The sequence below is a fragment of the Anticarsia gemmatalis genome, chromosome 20, assembly GCF_050436995.1.
Source record: "Anticarsia gemmatalis isolate Benzon Research Colony breed Stoneville strain chromosome 20, ilAntGemm2 primary, whole genome shotgun sequence".
Taxonomy (NCBI): domain Eukaryota; kingdom Metazoa; phylum Arthropoda; class Insecta; order Lepidoptera; family Erebidae; genus Anticarsia; species Anticarsia gemmatalis.
In genome coordinates, this window is record NC_134764.1 from 7,838,465 (window position 1) to 7,854,061 (window position 15,597).

Below are 15,597 nucleotides of genomic sequence, written 5' to 3' on the forward strand. Positions count from 1 at the left end.
TATTCAATTGGTCAACAAATAAATTGAGAGCGTTTCTATCTTCTTTTGTAGTAAAAAGCCACATTCACGAAATATTTTCTTCTTTTTTCGAATGTATAATAATTGTGTGATAATTATACGTAGAAGAAAATTAAACGTTGTAGCTTGAACCATAATTTCATGTACTCTATATAAATAACTTAGAATCCCTTTTTCGTTGTTTCCCATCCTTGTACAAGGTGCGGCGATGTATCACCCACTAACTGGAACGCTAAGTTTCCGGAGGCTAAAATTAAATGTAAACCGTCTCGTCCTACAACGTACTCGTAACACAATATTATATCGAGTTTACTTCTGGGTTCGTCTGAAGTTGGAAATAGAATTTAGGTTGAACTAACTGACCCGAACGACTGCTCATGCTCTAAGTTTCATGGTGCTATTTTCTACTCGTGACTTCGGTAGCTTGGAAGAAAATATAGTGCAGTGTCTTAGTAAGTAGCAGGTAGTTTTTCTGTGTTATTAACTATTTGTGTGCTGAATTCGATTAAAATCTGTTCAGTAGTTTTGCCGTGATTTAGTCACAATACACATCACAAACTTTCGCATTTATAGCTATAAGCTATAATATAGCTAGCTTAAAAGTTAGTTCCAATTTTAACAAAATCTGTAAAACAGTTAGATTTTCATGACTTTTAAACTCTCGCGTTGCATGTTTAATGTATAATAGAATACGGGAATTAACGCGAACACGCATTGTACCGTAACAGAGAGACAGATTTGAGCATTTACAATATAGTACCTATCCATGAATAAGTACAATTTAAATTACGAACTTCGATAATATAAACTGTATTAGCTCCTGACTCATGTATTCTTCATATGCTAATATCAGCCATAATGTACTCAAGTAAGCTAATAAACATTATACAACCTTCGCACACGACAAAACAATACATTACATTATTGTACAGAATATTCATTAACTAACGTTTACTTCATAATAACAGATATTTTAAATGTGAAGCTGTATGTCACTCGTTTATGCTTAAATGGCTGGACAAATTGTGAGGAGTTTTAGCATGACAGTTGAACACGGTAATATGGAGCTACTGAAGACAGGCGGGGTGCGACTTGGTTTTGTTTTAGAAGCATATTTTTAATCTCTTAAATGTTATAAAATTTGGAATTGTGATGTGAATAAGAATGCGTTTGAGAACTTTACGTTTGATTTTTTTTTGAAAAATCTCTGAAAATTGTACAAGTATTATAATTACTAGCTGACTTGCTCAATTGGAGTCGACTGAAAAGTCGGCTCGGTTGTTTAAAAAAAGGACGCCTAAGTTTAAAGTTAAAATCTATCTTCCTGCGGAATTTTATCATCAAAATCGGCTTAGCGGTTTAGTTGTGGAAGCGTAAGATACAGTCAAATAGACAGATTTTCGTATAATATGTATATGATATTTGGTATCGATGATTCCGCGTGTAAAGTCATAGGTCAACGCTAGTTATAACACAATTACGAGTATTTAAAACTGGTCACGGTTCAAATGTTTTTGTTCAATATTTTACGATGAGTTAATTGCTAGCACTGATGTGTGTGGATGTACCGAAATAATTGTGATTTATGATTTGTCGATCAAAGTTTAATAACGGACGAAGGTTTGATTGATTTTATGTTGTGTTTGTCGGTTTTTGTGTAAATCGGTAGATGTATTTATAGTTTAATATATGTAAAACTACCTAGATTTTGCTTGTGACTCCTTCCGTATAGAAAGACTTCGAATAGGTTGGTTCGGCGCTGAATACCTTTATTCCATCTAGTTACCAGTAGTTCGATAGTCAAACTGTTGTTTTAGTCCAATTTGTTATATAACTTGTTATACCAGTATTGCGTAAGAAAGAGTCGAGTAGAAGTATTATAGTAGAAAGAGAAATGTCAATTTTTTTTTAATTTCCAGTACGTAATGAAAAACCCGGAGCCTGTCTTAAAAAATAGAAAATAGTATTATAGCCTTTGGGGGCCTCCTCTGGCTAGCAGTTTGTGACAATATTTCAATTTGTTAATTGATTATGTATATAACTCAAGTATCTATAAATATTTTTTGAAGAAACAAATTAACAACAAGAGTCCAATGTTGGACACATTACTCAAAAAAATCCAATATCCATCCAGATTTTGCTGTCTTTTATTCTGCTATGTTTTTGCTTCTACGGGAGAGTAAATCTTCAAATAACTTTTATGCAATTGTTTTACATTGCCATTAGACAATCACTGGTATCGAGCGTGTTTGTACATTGAGATGTAATCGTTACAACATTAGCGTTTATCAAATGTCAATCGCCACTAGGGGGTTTTAGACCTACTATCTCTCTATTTGTACAACCTTAATAGTGTTGTTTCAATATTACATTAGTAATATGCAGTAGATATATTGAATATTTTGATAGCCAGCATTATTATTTTATATATTCTGGCTTAGTTAACAACAACCGTTAAGCTACGCTTGCCGAGGTTGTTTTGTGCACGGGTTACCATCTTAGACATCTCGTGTTCCTCCGTGTTTCGGTCCCGGCCATCTACGTAAAGCCGTTTTTAAGTAATTAAATTGTAAATGGATGCATATTAAATCAGTCGCAACGTAAGAGTAGTCAAGAAAAATGCTTAGAATCTCGATGCTCATATTCTGCTGCCCATTCCACATCAGTCATGCTGCTAGTACAACAGAAATAAGTAACCGAAATTGTATTCAGAGTCCTTAGTACCCTCCAACGCTTGTAATCAAAGATCCTTGTCAGAGGTCAAATCGTACGACCTTCCAAGGCTTTTTGCATCAAAGAATAAGCCGAATCAATGATCAATAGTACAAATAATTACGGATATATGCTCCTACGCACCTCAGTGTTTGTAGGCTGGCTTCCTAGTGGTTTTTGTATGCGTGACGTAGTTCTAAGAGATAATTCGATGTTTTGCCGCGTATGTAGGATTGATTGTGATTATCGTGTGGGATCCTTGCTCCGTGGGCAAATAGGAAGTCTTTTAATTGTTTAGATTGTATCAAAGTATTATACGACGAAGATTTAGAGATCAAAAACACAATTTGTAAGTAAGGTTCACGTTTAAATGTTTTTACGAAAAGCAGCTGATATATCTACGTTTACGGATTGTATTTGAAAAAAACTTGAAACTATTTCTGTTCTGTATTTAAATGTTCCCTTCGAAAAATGTTACATGAGTTTTACATTTCTTAGAGGAGCAAGAGCAACTTCTTTAATTGTTAATTTAGGGCAAAACATAATTCAGCATATTTGTAGGCAAAATAATTTGCTACAAATTATACTTTTACAATTTTATTGTAAGACGCCTAGTTTTCAAGATATAGCGAAAAAAGTGTTTCCACCCCCTTTTCCAAGAAGGCGGCCGGGGGACAAGGGTGGCTACCCCACAAACTTCAAGTTAAGCTTCTATTGACCCCTCCTACATGTTCCAAAAATAAAATTGCGTCCTCTAAGAAATGCAATATTCGGCCCTCAAATTGTAACATTTCAATGGACTAAAAGTCAGATAGACAGTCTTTTATTGATAGCAGGTGGAATATAAAAAATGGGTATTAAAAACGTCATAACGGACAAATATAAGGTCACAAATTGTTAACAAAAATATTTTACTAAACCATTTATTTGCGTGAATACCTGCAAAATTACAATCTGCATCACATTAATATAAACTTTCCTATGGCTGAAATGTCAAACTTTTGTGCAGCACTTAACCCGAGAAAGCGTAACTAACAAAGTAGCTTCTCACATCTAAATACCATCAGAAGTAAGACAAGTACGTTTTGACCTTTACACCTATGATCTCAGCATGTTCCAGCTTTAAGACTTTAAGTTAAGGGCTTAAGTCAGCGAGTCACGTATAATCTATTACGTGTTCGTACAATAACGGCTTTTACCATCGAGTTCCACAGTAATATTCACTTCGAACGTTTAGTGAGCTGTGGTTGAGATTTACGATAAATGGTACTACTGCGAAATGGTTGAAGGGTGTGTTGAGAAAACTATGGAAGTTATCGGGAAAAGTTGTGTCTTAAAGGTGTTATTTTAGCAATGGAACGGTTGTTGATAGACATAATCACCAATCATTGTCATATTTCGACCACTTTACTAAAAGCGTTTGATGAATTTTACTCTTAAATCATCCTTATCCTAAAATACCATGTAATTTGTAGAAATCATATAATAACCTGTTGTTTCTGATCCGGGACAGATAAATAAACGCGGCAATTGGTTTTGTTCGATGATATAGCTGTAAAACGATAACGAATCCGTTTACTGATGCAACAATTATAAACCCAAATAATATTCGTAATTTCAAAGACCCTCGTTTACCTACAAATCGACACATAAAGTACTTTTTTCTCAATCTAATCTGTAATATTCTTTCCAGGCTAAATCAGAAGAGCAATTAGCATGCGAGAAGGAATGGCTGCAAGCCGGTCAAATGTGGCTGGCTCACCGCGGCGGCTTCACGGCCGTAGTGAGGGAGGGAGAGGCAGACACTGGTCGAGCGAAGGTGCGAGTGCTGCACACTGGAGAGACGCTGACTGTGGATGAAGATGACTTGGAGAAGGTGGGTTTCAAGATATTCTGTTGTTTGTTAGATTTGCAGGTGACAAAGTTGCTTAATGACAGTCTAGTGATATTGGATACTGTAATATAGCTAATGGATCGAAATTTGCGTATAGTGTGTGGAATCGCCGCCGCCCATGTATTAGGTCAGGTTTTGAAATTGCAAAACCTTTTTGAAAATGTAGTTTCTTTATGAAAGTACTTCCACACTAGCAAAGTTTACAGGCATGGTTATGTTATTTCCCTGTTTATCGCTGAAATTTTCAAATACCAGTGCCAAGTTTTCGCTAAAGACAGCTTAGACTATGCCAATATAAAAACACGAGCACACAAATACTATCAGTCTCCAGTTTTGCGGTTTCCATGAACATTGGATATTTTATTTACTCTTTTATTCTCCAGGCGAATCCTCCCCAACTGGAACGTTGCGAGGACATCGCGTCGCTCCGCTGTCTGAACGAGTGTGGCGCCCTCAACGTGCTGCGCTCTCGGTTCGCGGCCGGGCTGCCCCACGCCCGCGCTGGTCATGCGCTCCTGGTGCTTGGACCGCCCAAGCGCACTGCCCCTATTTATACTGACAAGGTAAGGAAAGACAAAAGGGTGGTTATTTCATTTTATAGTGGTGGAAGAGATTGGTCGAGAAAATAGAGAAGTGGTCGAAAAGGTTGGCCAAGAAAAAAATGGTCTGGTCTGACTCATTTCTTTTAATTTAATAGTTTATGTTTAATGATAATTAGATTAATTATCTTACATCGCTATAAAAACGTTTCACGGCGAACGGTAAGCGGCAATGATCTTTACTAGAACAGTTGAAAGAAGTTAAGTTAAGAAAATGCCATCAAAAACATTCTGTAAAAACCTCAAGTCTCGCCGTAAAAAGTTGTGAAATCTATATAATACCAAGTCGATTAATCTATTTAGTCTCTTCTTAAAGGACCTTCTGTCTTAAGTTATTACGTATGTTATTATCATGCCAATTTAAAAAAAAATACCTCTAAAACAAATAGACCGACCTGGCCATCGCATGATTTGATTATTAGTATGTATCACACTACACAGCACGACGAGAAGTTAATGCTCCTGAAATGTTAATAATGGCGAAATTGTGTTTTCTTGCGATGACCAAGTCGATCTATGTGTTTTAAAGGTATTTTTTTTTAAATTGGCATGATAATAACATACGTAATAACTTAAGACAGAAGGTCCTTTAAGAAGAGACTAAATAGATTAATCGACTTGGTATTATATAGATTTCACAACTTTTTACGGCGAGACTTGAGGTTTTTACAGAATGTTTTTGATGGCATCTCACTTCTTTTTGTAGAGCGAATAGAGCAAACATAAGTCCAATTTGTATGGAAAGCCGTATTTTTTTCATAATTTAACATATTTTCCTATGGGAATGTTGTTCAGTTTCATGGGCTAAACACCCTTACCCACCCTATACCCCCTCCCGTTATGTCTCATATGGTAGATACATATTTACACCTATTTATTTTATTTATACAGAAATAATAATTTAATTCATTAACTGCAAATGTAACCTTGTAATCTTATACATTTATATGGGATTACAAAGTTATTGTTGCAGTTAGTGTATTTAGAAAACTTGACCGAAATTAGAAAATATTGAATTTTTCCCATGATTAGGACACTAAACCCTATTTGTATTCTAAATTTTAAGCTTCTAAGTCTGCTAGAAGTACCTTAGACTTTTGATGATCGGTGAGTCAGTGAGTCAGTGAATCAGTGAGTGACAAAATTCAAAATTTTAACAAGTTGTCATTCTTAAACTACTGGTTCAAATTGACTGAAATTTTAAATATACCGTGTTTATACAATGACTGATTAGTTGCTGAAAATCCAGGCTTCTTGTTTTATCCACTACGAAATTATAGGGGTGTCAAAAATGGCCCGAATTGCTTCGAGAAAAGGATGTTACGGCCGTGCCGCTTTTTTTTTGCTCGACTTGCGGGGGCACTTCCGTGCCCCCAGATAGTCTAGAAAATCCCGGCACTGCTAAAATGTAAGGTTCTCATTGGTGTTAGTTATAGATAATCTGGGTTTACTTCGGATTACAAAATACATAACCTTATCCGTTCTGCTCCTTGAAACATAATACCGGTGGAAATATTAACACTAATCTTGTAATCTCCAGGTGGCAGCGATGTTCCGCGGGTGCCGCGCGGACGACATGCCGCCGCACGTGTTCGCGGCCGCTCAGTCCACTCACCGATGTATGTTGGCCTCACGACGAGACAGGGCTATCGTCTTTCTTGGACGGTCAGTATCTTAAGCGAGAGAATAAAAGTCAATTTCTTTACTTAAGTTAGGTCTAAGAAAGGAAACTAAAATATGTTTCAAAATGTAAATTTGTAACATTTTTGCATAAAAATTCAACCAATCTTCGCGTATTGTTTCAAAAGATCAAATCGTATTTAAAACACCTAAAAGTAGTAATTTTTACAGTCAGTTCCAAAAGTAGCTGATCATACTCAATCTTTTGAAACACTATATACTGAAGTGTGCACATTATTCCATGGAAAAAACATTTGCCATTGATTGAAATGTTTAATTCTAACTCATTCTACTTGATTTTTCCATGGAAAATTGAATTTTTTTTGACGATCAACTCTTTTGTCTTTAGTAGTAGTTTGCTGAGAGTTTAACGACGGACATTTCGGTCTTCTACACATGTCGTTTGTACGAAATTAAATTATTATTCAATATTCTATATCACTATACCAATATTGTTCAAATGCACACAAAATTTACAAAAAACGATAAAAAAAACAATGTTTTTACTATTTCTGTACACAAACAAGTATGTTGTAAATGTCAGTTACCGATATAATTTAATAACGCTACAAGGACAGAGTTATTCAATTAGTGTACCTGTTGTCTCATTAGTATGGATTTTAGACAATATTACGTTTTAGTGGCGACCTGAGAGACGCGCGTTCAAAAGTTATTATTAAGCAGTGACATTTGAAACTTAGGTAGATAATAAGTAACTAATGCGAGATTTGTTTTTTTCTTAAAACTCAGTGTTGTGTATAATCGGTTTTTAATTTGGTTTTTTGAATAAATAAAAAGCATTGAAAGACACTTAAGATAATACATGTAGCGCCACCTAGTTGTGATATTTATTGATTTAAAATTATCCCTTAAATATAATTGCTCCAAAACATTTGTACTAGAATCTACAAAGAATACAGCTTGAAGATTTTCTTGAGTATGTCCGTATTGAACGTGAATGTTTAGATTATTTCATTTAAATCTATTAAGCTCAATTTGTCCACATAAATAGGTGAGCATTCAAGTTATTTGTACGCATATTTCCAGTTATAATAATAGCGTAGAAATATCTAGATTCTATTCAGATCAGAAGCAATAAACAAATAAACCTTTTATCCTTCAAGCACCTAACAATTACAATATGATTAATGTGCAACGTTTGACAAATTATCAAGTGGCGCCATCTATTATGTTCCAATTAAAATATAACTGCTCATTGAGATCGTATCGATCCATGCCAGTTAAAAGATAATATCTGGGAATATAAAGCAAATTAAATTGAACCTTAAAATACCATTGTGTAAAGTAGATTTTTGATTGATTGTTTGATTGAATGAATTTGTTTAAATTATTATGGAATATTATACGGGAATTTTCGTAACCTCTTACTTTGGATTGCTTAATGTTTTTGTCATTTAAAGGGAACTAAAGGTCCTTCCTGGCCTCGCCCGGGTTAAAAAGTATTTTTACATCAAAACCTTCAAAAAAATTATTTATATTAGTTCCTAGATTTTGAGTTCTCTCGGACAGACAGACGCGGCGAGAAAACAGTTTTATAATAGTAATGAGTAATAATATGCGTAATAATAGTCATAAAAAACTTTTCGTGACATGTTTTTTATTACAAAAACAAGTAGTGATAATAATTATTGACAATAAAAAATCTATAAAATTTGACATTTGCATAGATAAAGGTCGGCTATATCGCTTCTTATTGTAATTAGTTGATATTATTTGGATATTAAAGTAATAAAATTTTAGTTTTCTTTTTAATTTATACAGCTAACTGGAAAATTTGCAATCTTGTACCTTCCGTGTGTCCTTGTTATATTTGTGTTAATACTAAAAGTAATGTGAATTAATTTGGTTATTTTATTCAAAATTGAGAAATATCCCCACACATGTGATATGCTGTCTTTGATCTCAACTGAAGGATTGACCAACTGAAAAGACAGCTTGTTTAACTGGATCCTGTTATAAGAAGCGTCCCAAAGGAAACTTAGATGTCTGACATATATCTGCTTTTTTGTGTCTTTTCGCGGGACAGCTTTCAGCGTGCATACTAAATTAGGAAACGAGGAATCACTTCATGGTCCATGAAATCAAATCGTTATAATAAGGAATACGGAAATTATTGAAAGGAAAAACACTAACCTTACATAGCAACAGGATTACTTACGCCATCTATTGATGAGAAAAGCGATGTCTCATTGATGTATTATTTTTTATGTTAATGTAAGAAATAAAATACTAAAACAAATGTTTATTATGTTTACAGGTCTGGTTCAGGTAAAACTTCAGCGATGCGTCACTGCGTGTGGTACCTGGCGAGTGCGTACCCGGCGCAGGGCTCCAAGCTCACGCCGGAGAGATTAGACGCCGCCTTCGATGTGCTGCACCTGTTTGGATCATCACGGTGAGGACAATTAGCTTAATATTTGATTGCTATCTTAAATTAAAAAAACCCTTGGTACCGTAATAACTGGCTGAAAGTCTCTCTTTAGAATAAGAGACGGGCCTTTCTTCTTCGACCCTGGCCGAGTACTGAATTTCAAAAGTACTTACAGACAGTTTTATTAAGCGAGCAGTGCTTGCTGTTCTCCGAGTAAGCAAGACTTACTCGATCACAAATAATAATCTTTATCGCTTCTAATCTTGTCCATAAGTTGATGGCCTTTTCATTTACAAATTATTGCTTCGGAAGGTCCCAAGAAATTATTAAATATTGATGATTTTCTTCAATGAACTATTTTTCAAATGTCACATGTACAGATTAGGATTCCTTTATCAATAAATAACTACATAAACCTTATATTTCAGCACGGGCTCGAACCCGCACGCGTCTCGGTTCGTGTCGCTGACGTCACTGGACTTCGACGGCGGCGGCGCCCTCGCAGCAGCGTCAGTTCAGACGCTACTGCCTGATCTACGGCCTGGACAGACGCCGCTCAAGGCATTGCATGTGTACGTATATAGTTTTATTGTATTAGTTTTAGTAAATAAATAAAGATATGCGACAAAAAAAAAAGAAAGGAGTATTGGCTATCTTACCCGAGAAACTCGGCGGTATTTTTTTTTTATCTCCAGAATACATAGGTGTGGTTTATAGTAATTTAGTTCAGAAATATGTCTGCAAACTCTGCGAAAGTTTTCATAAACATTTTGGTTTTTTGCTGTATTCATTCTATTTTTAGCGATACTAAGGACCGATTTTTTAATATCCTATTAATTGGCATTAAAAGTTTCAATACGTAACTATGATGACCAAAAGTACCTGGATATTTTTTTTTAATATTGGAAAAGATCCCTTACTTATAATGCATTTCTCCTTACAGTCTGTACCACGGCTGTGACGGTCGCCTCCGCCGTGAACTGCTTCTAGACCAGTCCCCTGCCACCGCGCCCAACCCGGTCCTCTCCCGCGGCGACAAGAGCGACGCGGCTGAGTTCTCAGCTCTGAAAGACGCGCTCGTACTGCTGGCCGTCACAGAACAGGAACAGATGGCCATATGGAAGATCATGGCTGCTATCTGTCACTTGGGATGGGCTGGCGCTGTCAAAGGTAATGTCAATGTAATTTCTATTTAATAATCCGGCCGTTACAAACGTGTGTCATGCATGATCAAAAGAATGAAATGAATGTGTCTATGTGTAAGTGCGAGTGAGGGACTTAATTCGTACGTTTGAAATGGCCCGAGTATAGAATCCCCTTTTGGTAAGTCCCCTGGTGAACTCTTGTCTTTAAGATAATCTGCCAGCGGCTCTTAGGCCTTTTCCGAATTGGGTTTGTATTTTTTTGTGATAATGTCGTATTTCGTTCCTTTTTTCGACAAAAAGTATCTTCTAATATCTCCAACCTTTTAAAATTTTGCAATTCTACTTCTGAGTCATAACTCAGTATTATCATAACAACGTAATTGACTTCATAATGCTTGAAAGTTAAACAGAATTCACTAGTTGACTATCGGTAAAATTTTATCAAAAATTTCATATTCGAACCTAAACAACTAAAAGTTTCAAAAAATTCTAACCATAATTATTTGTTCTCATTGCAGCGAACACAGGATCAGGTATAAAGTACCAGTTCGCTAGTACTGGATGTGGTCAACGTGCCGCACGGCTGCTTGGCGTAGGCGCGGAAGAGCTGGCACGAGCTGTGTTTGCGACTGTACCTACGTCACCACAGCCTAACTCTAATCTGAGGTAAGCGCACTTATTTACTTAATTTATAAACACGTTTTCTGCGTAATGTTTATGCAAGAGAATTTAAAAGTCGTATTCAAAAGAAAAAAAACGTTTTTTTGGTGGCTAAAACTTCTATTAGGGAAAAATTGTTTACAAGTTACGAGTTTACAGCGAGCGTTTGATGTGATTTTCTACGAACAACTCGGCAATGTAACGTAGCGTAATGATACAGTCTATAAAAGTAAAAAACCTACTAATCTACGATTGCGTTAGAGTAATTTTAGGATTGCCATCTTTTAAACTTTGCTGTATTGATTTTTCTTGCTTATTACTTTACTGTGAAACAAATTATAACTGTCATTGTTTATGTTTCAGAACGCCATCACCATCAAACGAACGAGAGATGTCCGGCGCCGAGGCCGTGGACGCCTTCATCACCGGACTCTACAACGAAACGTTTAACATCGTCGCTGCACTCGTTAACAGGTAAATGAGAACTTTCTTTATTAGTATAGTTAAGAAACTAGAAAAAATACACAATAATTATATTAATGACTGTCTATTGGAATTGGAATCCAGACAAATTAAAATTACACAAATATACTTGATAATAAAACAATAAACCTAGCATGACAATGCTTAAAGAACTTCGTAACTATTATATAAAAAACTAGCTGACCCGGCAAACGTTGTTTTGCCATTTATAAAAAAATAGTGTCACTTAGGGGTATGAAAAACAAACTTCAGAGGAGTATGGCAACGACAACTGTGACGCGAGAATTTTATTTATTAGATTAAATTAAATGAATTGTAATTTTCTACCAGTTGAATTCCTATTTATCATTTGCAGGAGTTTATCGACTTCAGCCAGGACTTCGGCGTCAATCTTATTGCTGGATACGCCTGGAGCTGACAACCCCATGTGTGCGGGACAACAGAGCGGCGCTCCGCTCTCTAAACTACTGTCTAACTATCTTCAGGTAACGTGGGCATTTGTAGTTATTATTAGTGTTAAGTAACCTATTTAAATATATCGTATATATAAATATCGGACATTATATTTATTGGACAACTTCACACACGGTCATTTGATTCCAAACTAAGCAGAGCTTGTACTATGGTAACCAAATAACTGATAAACATACTTATGTACTGCTAAATACATACTTATATAGATAGATTGACATCCAGGCTCAGAACAAATACTCGTGCTCATCATACAAAGATTTAAACTATCCATCCCAAAAACACGATAAGCGCTTAACGGATATTTATCCAGATGGAGTGAAACCCTTAGCATTTTGTTCACTGTGTTCTATGTGCTTAAAAAACAGTTGTTTTATTCGTTCACTAGCTGATCCGCGCAACTTCGCTTGCGTCACATAAGAGTATCATAATTTTCCCCGTTTTTGTAACATTTTTCACTGGTACTCTGCTCCTATTGGTCATAGCGTGATGATATATAGCCTATAGCCTTCCTCAATAAATGGGCTATATAACACTGAAAGAATTTTTCAAATCGGACCCGTAGTTCCCGAGATTAGCGCGTTCAAACAAACAAACAAACAAACTCTTCAGCTTTATAATATTAGTATAGATTGGTATAAGTTGAGCACAATTAAACGCATAACTAAGTCATAAAATAACACAATGAGTATCTTAAGTACTCCTTTCTTGTGATGAAATATGTCTTAAAAGGCGATTACTTATTATATTGGGTTGTTTTATTGACAGGAGCGTCTACAAGCGATGTTCCACGAGGCCGCGCTGGTGGCGCCGCGGGAACGATATGCGCAAGAAGGAATACAGCTCGACGACGGCGCTGAAGAAGGTCAATATAACTTTCATTATTTAGTTCTTCACCTACTTTCTGGTACAAGTAGCTCGATTGATGTGTTTTATGTTGATTTTAACACCTGTACAAGGCTTAACACACAAATTAAGACACATGTTGAGGCGCCCATAGCCAGTTGCGCTCACCGATCGAAAAACGATCTTTGGGTTAAGCAACCGTTGGTGCGGTCATTCCATAGATGGGTTACCGCATAGTGGTATTTGAGCTGGGCGTCTCCATGCTTCGGAGGGCACGTAAAACACACATGTGAATTAATTTGTGTCAAGTTTGAAACTATATATGTAAGACCACGTATAGTGACATATTGCACAATAATATGGTATCAATGTTGTATAATGATCTTATATATTCTTTTATTTTATTGCAGACTGGTTATCGGAAACAGTGAACCCCGGTCCTATGGTAGAACTACTGGACAAAGCACCACAGAACACGATTGTCAGAAGTTCTCAAGCGGATCTACGAGAGTGTGATCGTCGTGGACTATTATGGTAAATACGATCCCTTAATAAAAACTAGTATCGTTTATAATGGTCATTTGATGCCTGTTCTAAGTGCGTATACACCCGTAACTTGTACGTACTTCCTCGCGTTGCAACGCACATGAGAAGATTGTATGCACTACATTATGGTAAATGATAAACAAGCTATTTTTCATCGTTGAGCTGCATGCTAAAGTCTATTTAATCTTCAAATAAGAATAGCTTGAAAGTCCAGTTCTCTTTCTATAAAGAAAAAGCAAAACGGATATTTCTGGTGTGAACATTATTATAGTTTATAAATTGTTATTGTCTATTTAGGCTCTTAGACGAAGAGTCGATGTATCCTGGCTCGTCAGACGACACGTTCCTGGAGCGTGTGATGTCTCACTACGGCGCGCCGCACCACACGCACGCACTCATCAAGAAAGCACCCCACGCCAGGCAGTTTGTACTGCAACACTTACAGGTATGTTTGATCCCATTCCAACAGTACTTAGCACTCATGGCGAGATTTGGATTGTTAGCACTCAATAGTGCAAGAATTTTGCAATCATTAAGGTAGAGAATCACTTTAGAGAAAGAGGCTTGCAAAAATTACGAATAGATTTGATTTCTGAATATGACGCGGTGGAATTTCGCACTCTTAATAGTAGTTCAGAAATATTCTACAGACGCCAGATGAGAAGTATAGAGAACGTATCCTTACGGCAGCAATTTGCAAATACACTTTATATAACTCGTTGTCATGCTAATCCGAAGGGAATAAATTAGATACTTATAATTTTCTTAATTGTTCCAGGGTACCAACCCTGTCCTATATGACGTCACAGGCTGGGTGAAGGCCAGTCGCGAAAATCCAGTTACCAAAAAATCTTTGACCTTACTACAGGAGAGTCAAAAGTAAGTACCATGTATCTAATATGTACGTAAACATGATATTCTTCAGTTTAGCAGATTTTTCCATTAAGTATTATTTGTATTGTAGTGAAGAGATAGGTCGCCTGTCGTCCTGGTCCCGTGGAGCATGCGGCATCAGCGCCTGGTCTGCGGCCGTTGGAGACGCGTCCACACTACGACGAGCTTCGTCTATCAGACGCACGCTTACTTCTGGTATGTTCACACTAACATTACCTAACTATCTGACGTTGATGCGTCCTAAGATGGCTACACAGCCAATTCTGAAAAATATATAGCAAGTCTTTGTCTAATTCAAGCAATATTGAGACGTAAAAGTGTAAAGGTTATATATATCAACTTAACATCGACTCCACCTCTCAACTCAAAGTTTAGAACTCTATTGTAAACTTAATGTCGTGTTACCTAAGAGCGATTATACATATAATTCCACTTGGGCACAAATTCAGCTCGCCACATTCGGTTTGGCAATATTTATCAAACAACAAAAACCGACTCGACTTACTTGTTCAGCTTGTGCCAATCGGGTTCTTCTATACATATTCGGTTTAGGCCGATTAATGTCGAACCGAATAAAACAAGCCTTAGGGCGCGTTCTCACTATGTCATGACGACAGATAGTCGTGTAGTTCAAATGTCGTCTCTAGCTGTTCCGATTATAACGACTGTTTGTCGTCAAAAATTGTTATCGTGTAGTGACGATGACATTTTATCGTTTCACGGCAGTCGCTGTTTCGTTTGCACATCATTAGCAAGCTACAAATCTAAAGTTTTTTTACCGTTTTACGACTGTCGTGCTAACCGTCCCCATTGTCACGATAATCTGTCGCCACCGCAAAAAAATGTAGACGACAGTAAGTCGTGTCGTTCTATATGTGAACACCTCCATTTTAACACATAAGCCACGACACTTAAAACTACACGATTATCTGTCGTCACGACATAGTGGGAACGCGCCCTTAGTTGGCCGATACGATCGTAACCTATAAAATTTCATCACACTTAAGACCCATGTTCATTATACCTTTTTTTTACATATTTTTAAACAGTGTATTTATGTTATCTTAGGCACAGCGGGCATGAAGCGTCGCTCGACGGCGCTGCAGGCCAAGTTCGTGGCGGACGGCGTCGTGGACACGCTGCGGCGCTGCGGCGCGGCCGGCGTGCACTTCGTGTGCTGCCTGCTCACCAACCAGCCCGGGGACACCGCCGACGATGTCAATGTGCCGCTACTTAGGTCACAGGTACTAGGAAATA

The 15,597-nt window shown here is 36.8% G+C and overlaps 1 protein-coding gene across 2 annotated transcripts in view; it reads left to right on the forward strand.

The window, feature by feature from the left end:
* Positions 1-15,597, forward strand: part of Mhcl (Myosin heavy chain-like) — a 285,346-nt gene that overhangs the window by 127,714 nt on the left and 142,035 nt on the right. For both annotated transcript variants that reach the window (XM_076127805.1, XM_076127806.1), the window contains 15 exons: positions 4,424-4,606; positions 5,008-5,187; positions 6,764-6,888; positions 9,182-9,319; positions 9,724-9,867; positions 10,239-10,465; positions 10,959-11,106; positions 11,464-11,574; positions 11,939-12,068; positions 12,823-12,919; positions 13,311-13,434; positions 13,744-13,891; positions 14,225-14,325; positions 14,411-14,535; positions 15,409-15,584. In XM_076127805.1, coding sequence (XP_075983920.1) covers positions 4,424-4,606; positions 5,008-5,187; positions 6,764-6,888; positions 9,182-9,319; positions 9,724-9,867; positions 10,239-10,465; positions 10,959-11,106; positions 11,464-11,574; positions 11,939-12,068; positions 12,823-12,919; positions 13,311-13,434; positions 13,744-13,891; positions 14,225-14,325; positions 14,411-14,535; positions 15,409-15,584 — 2,157 coding nt within the window. The remainder of the gene's footprint in view (positions 1-4,423; positions 4,607-5,007; positions 5,188-6,763; positions 6,889-9,181; positions 9,320-9,723; positions 9,868-10,238; positions 10,466-10,958; positions 11,107-11,463; positions 11,575-11,938; positions 12,069-12,822; positions 12,920-13,310; positions 13,435-13,743; positions 13,892-14,224; positions 14,326-14,410; positions 14,536-15,408; positions 15,585-15,597) is intronic.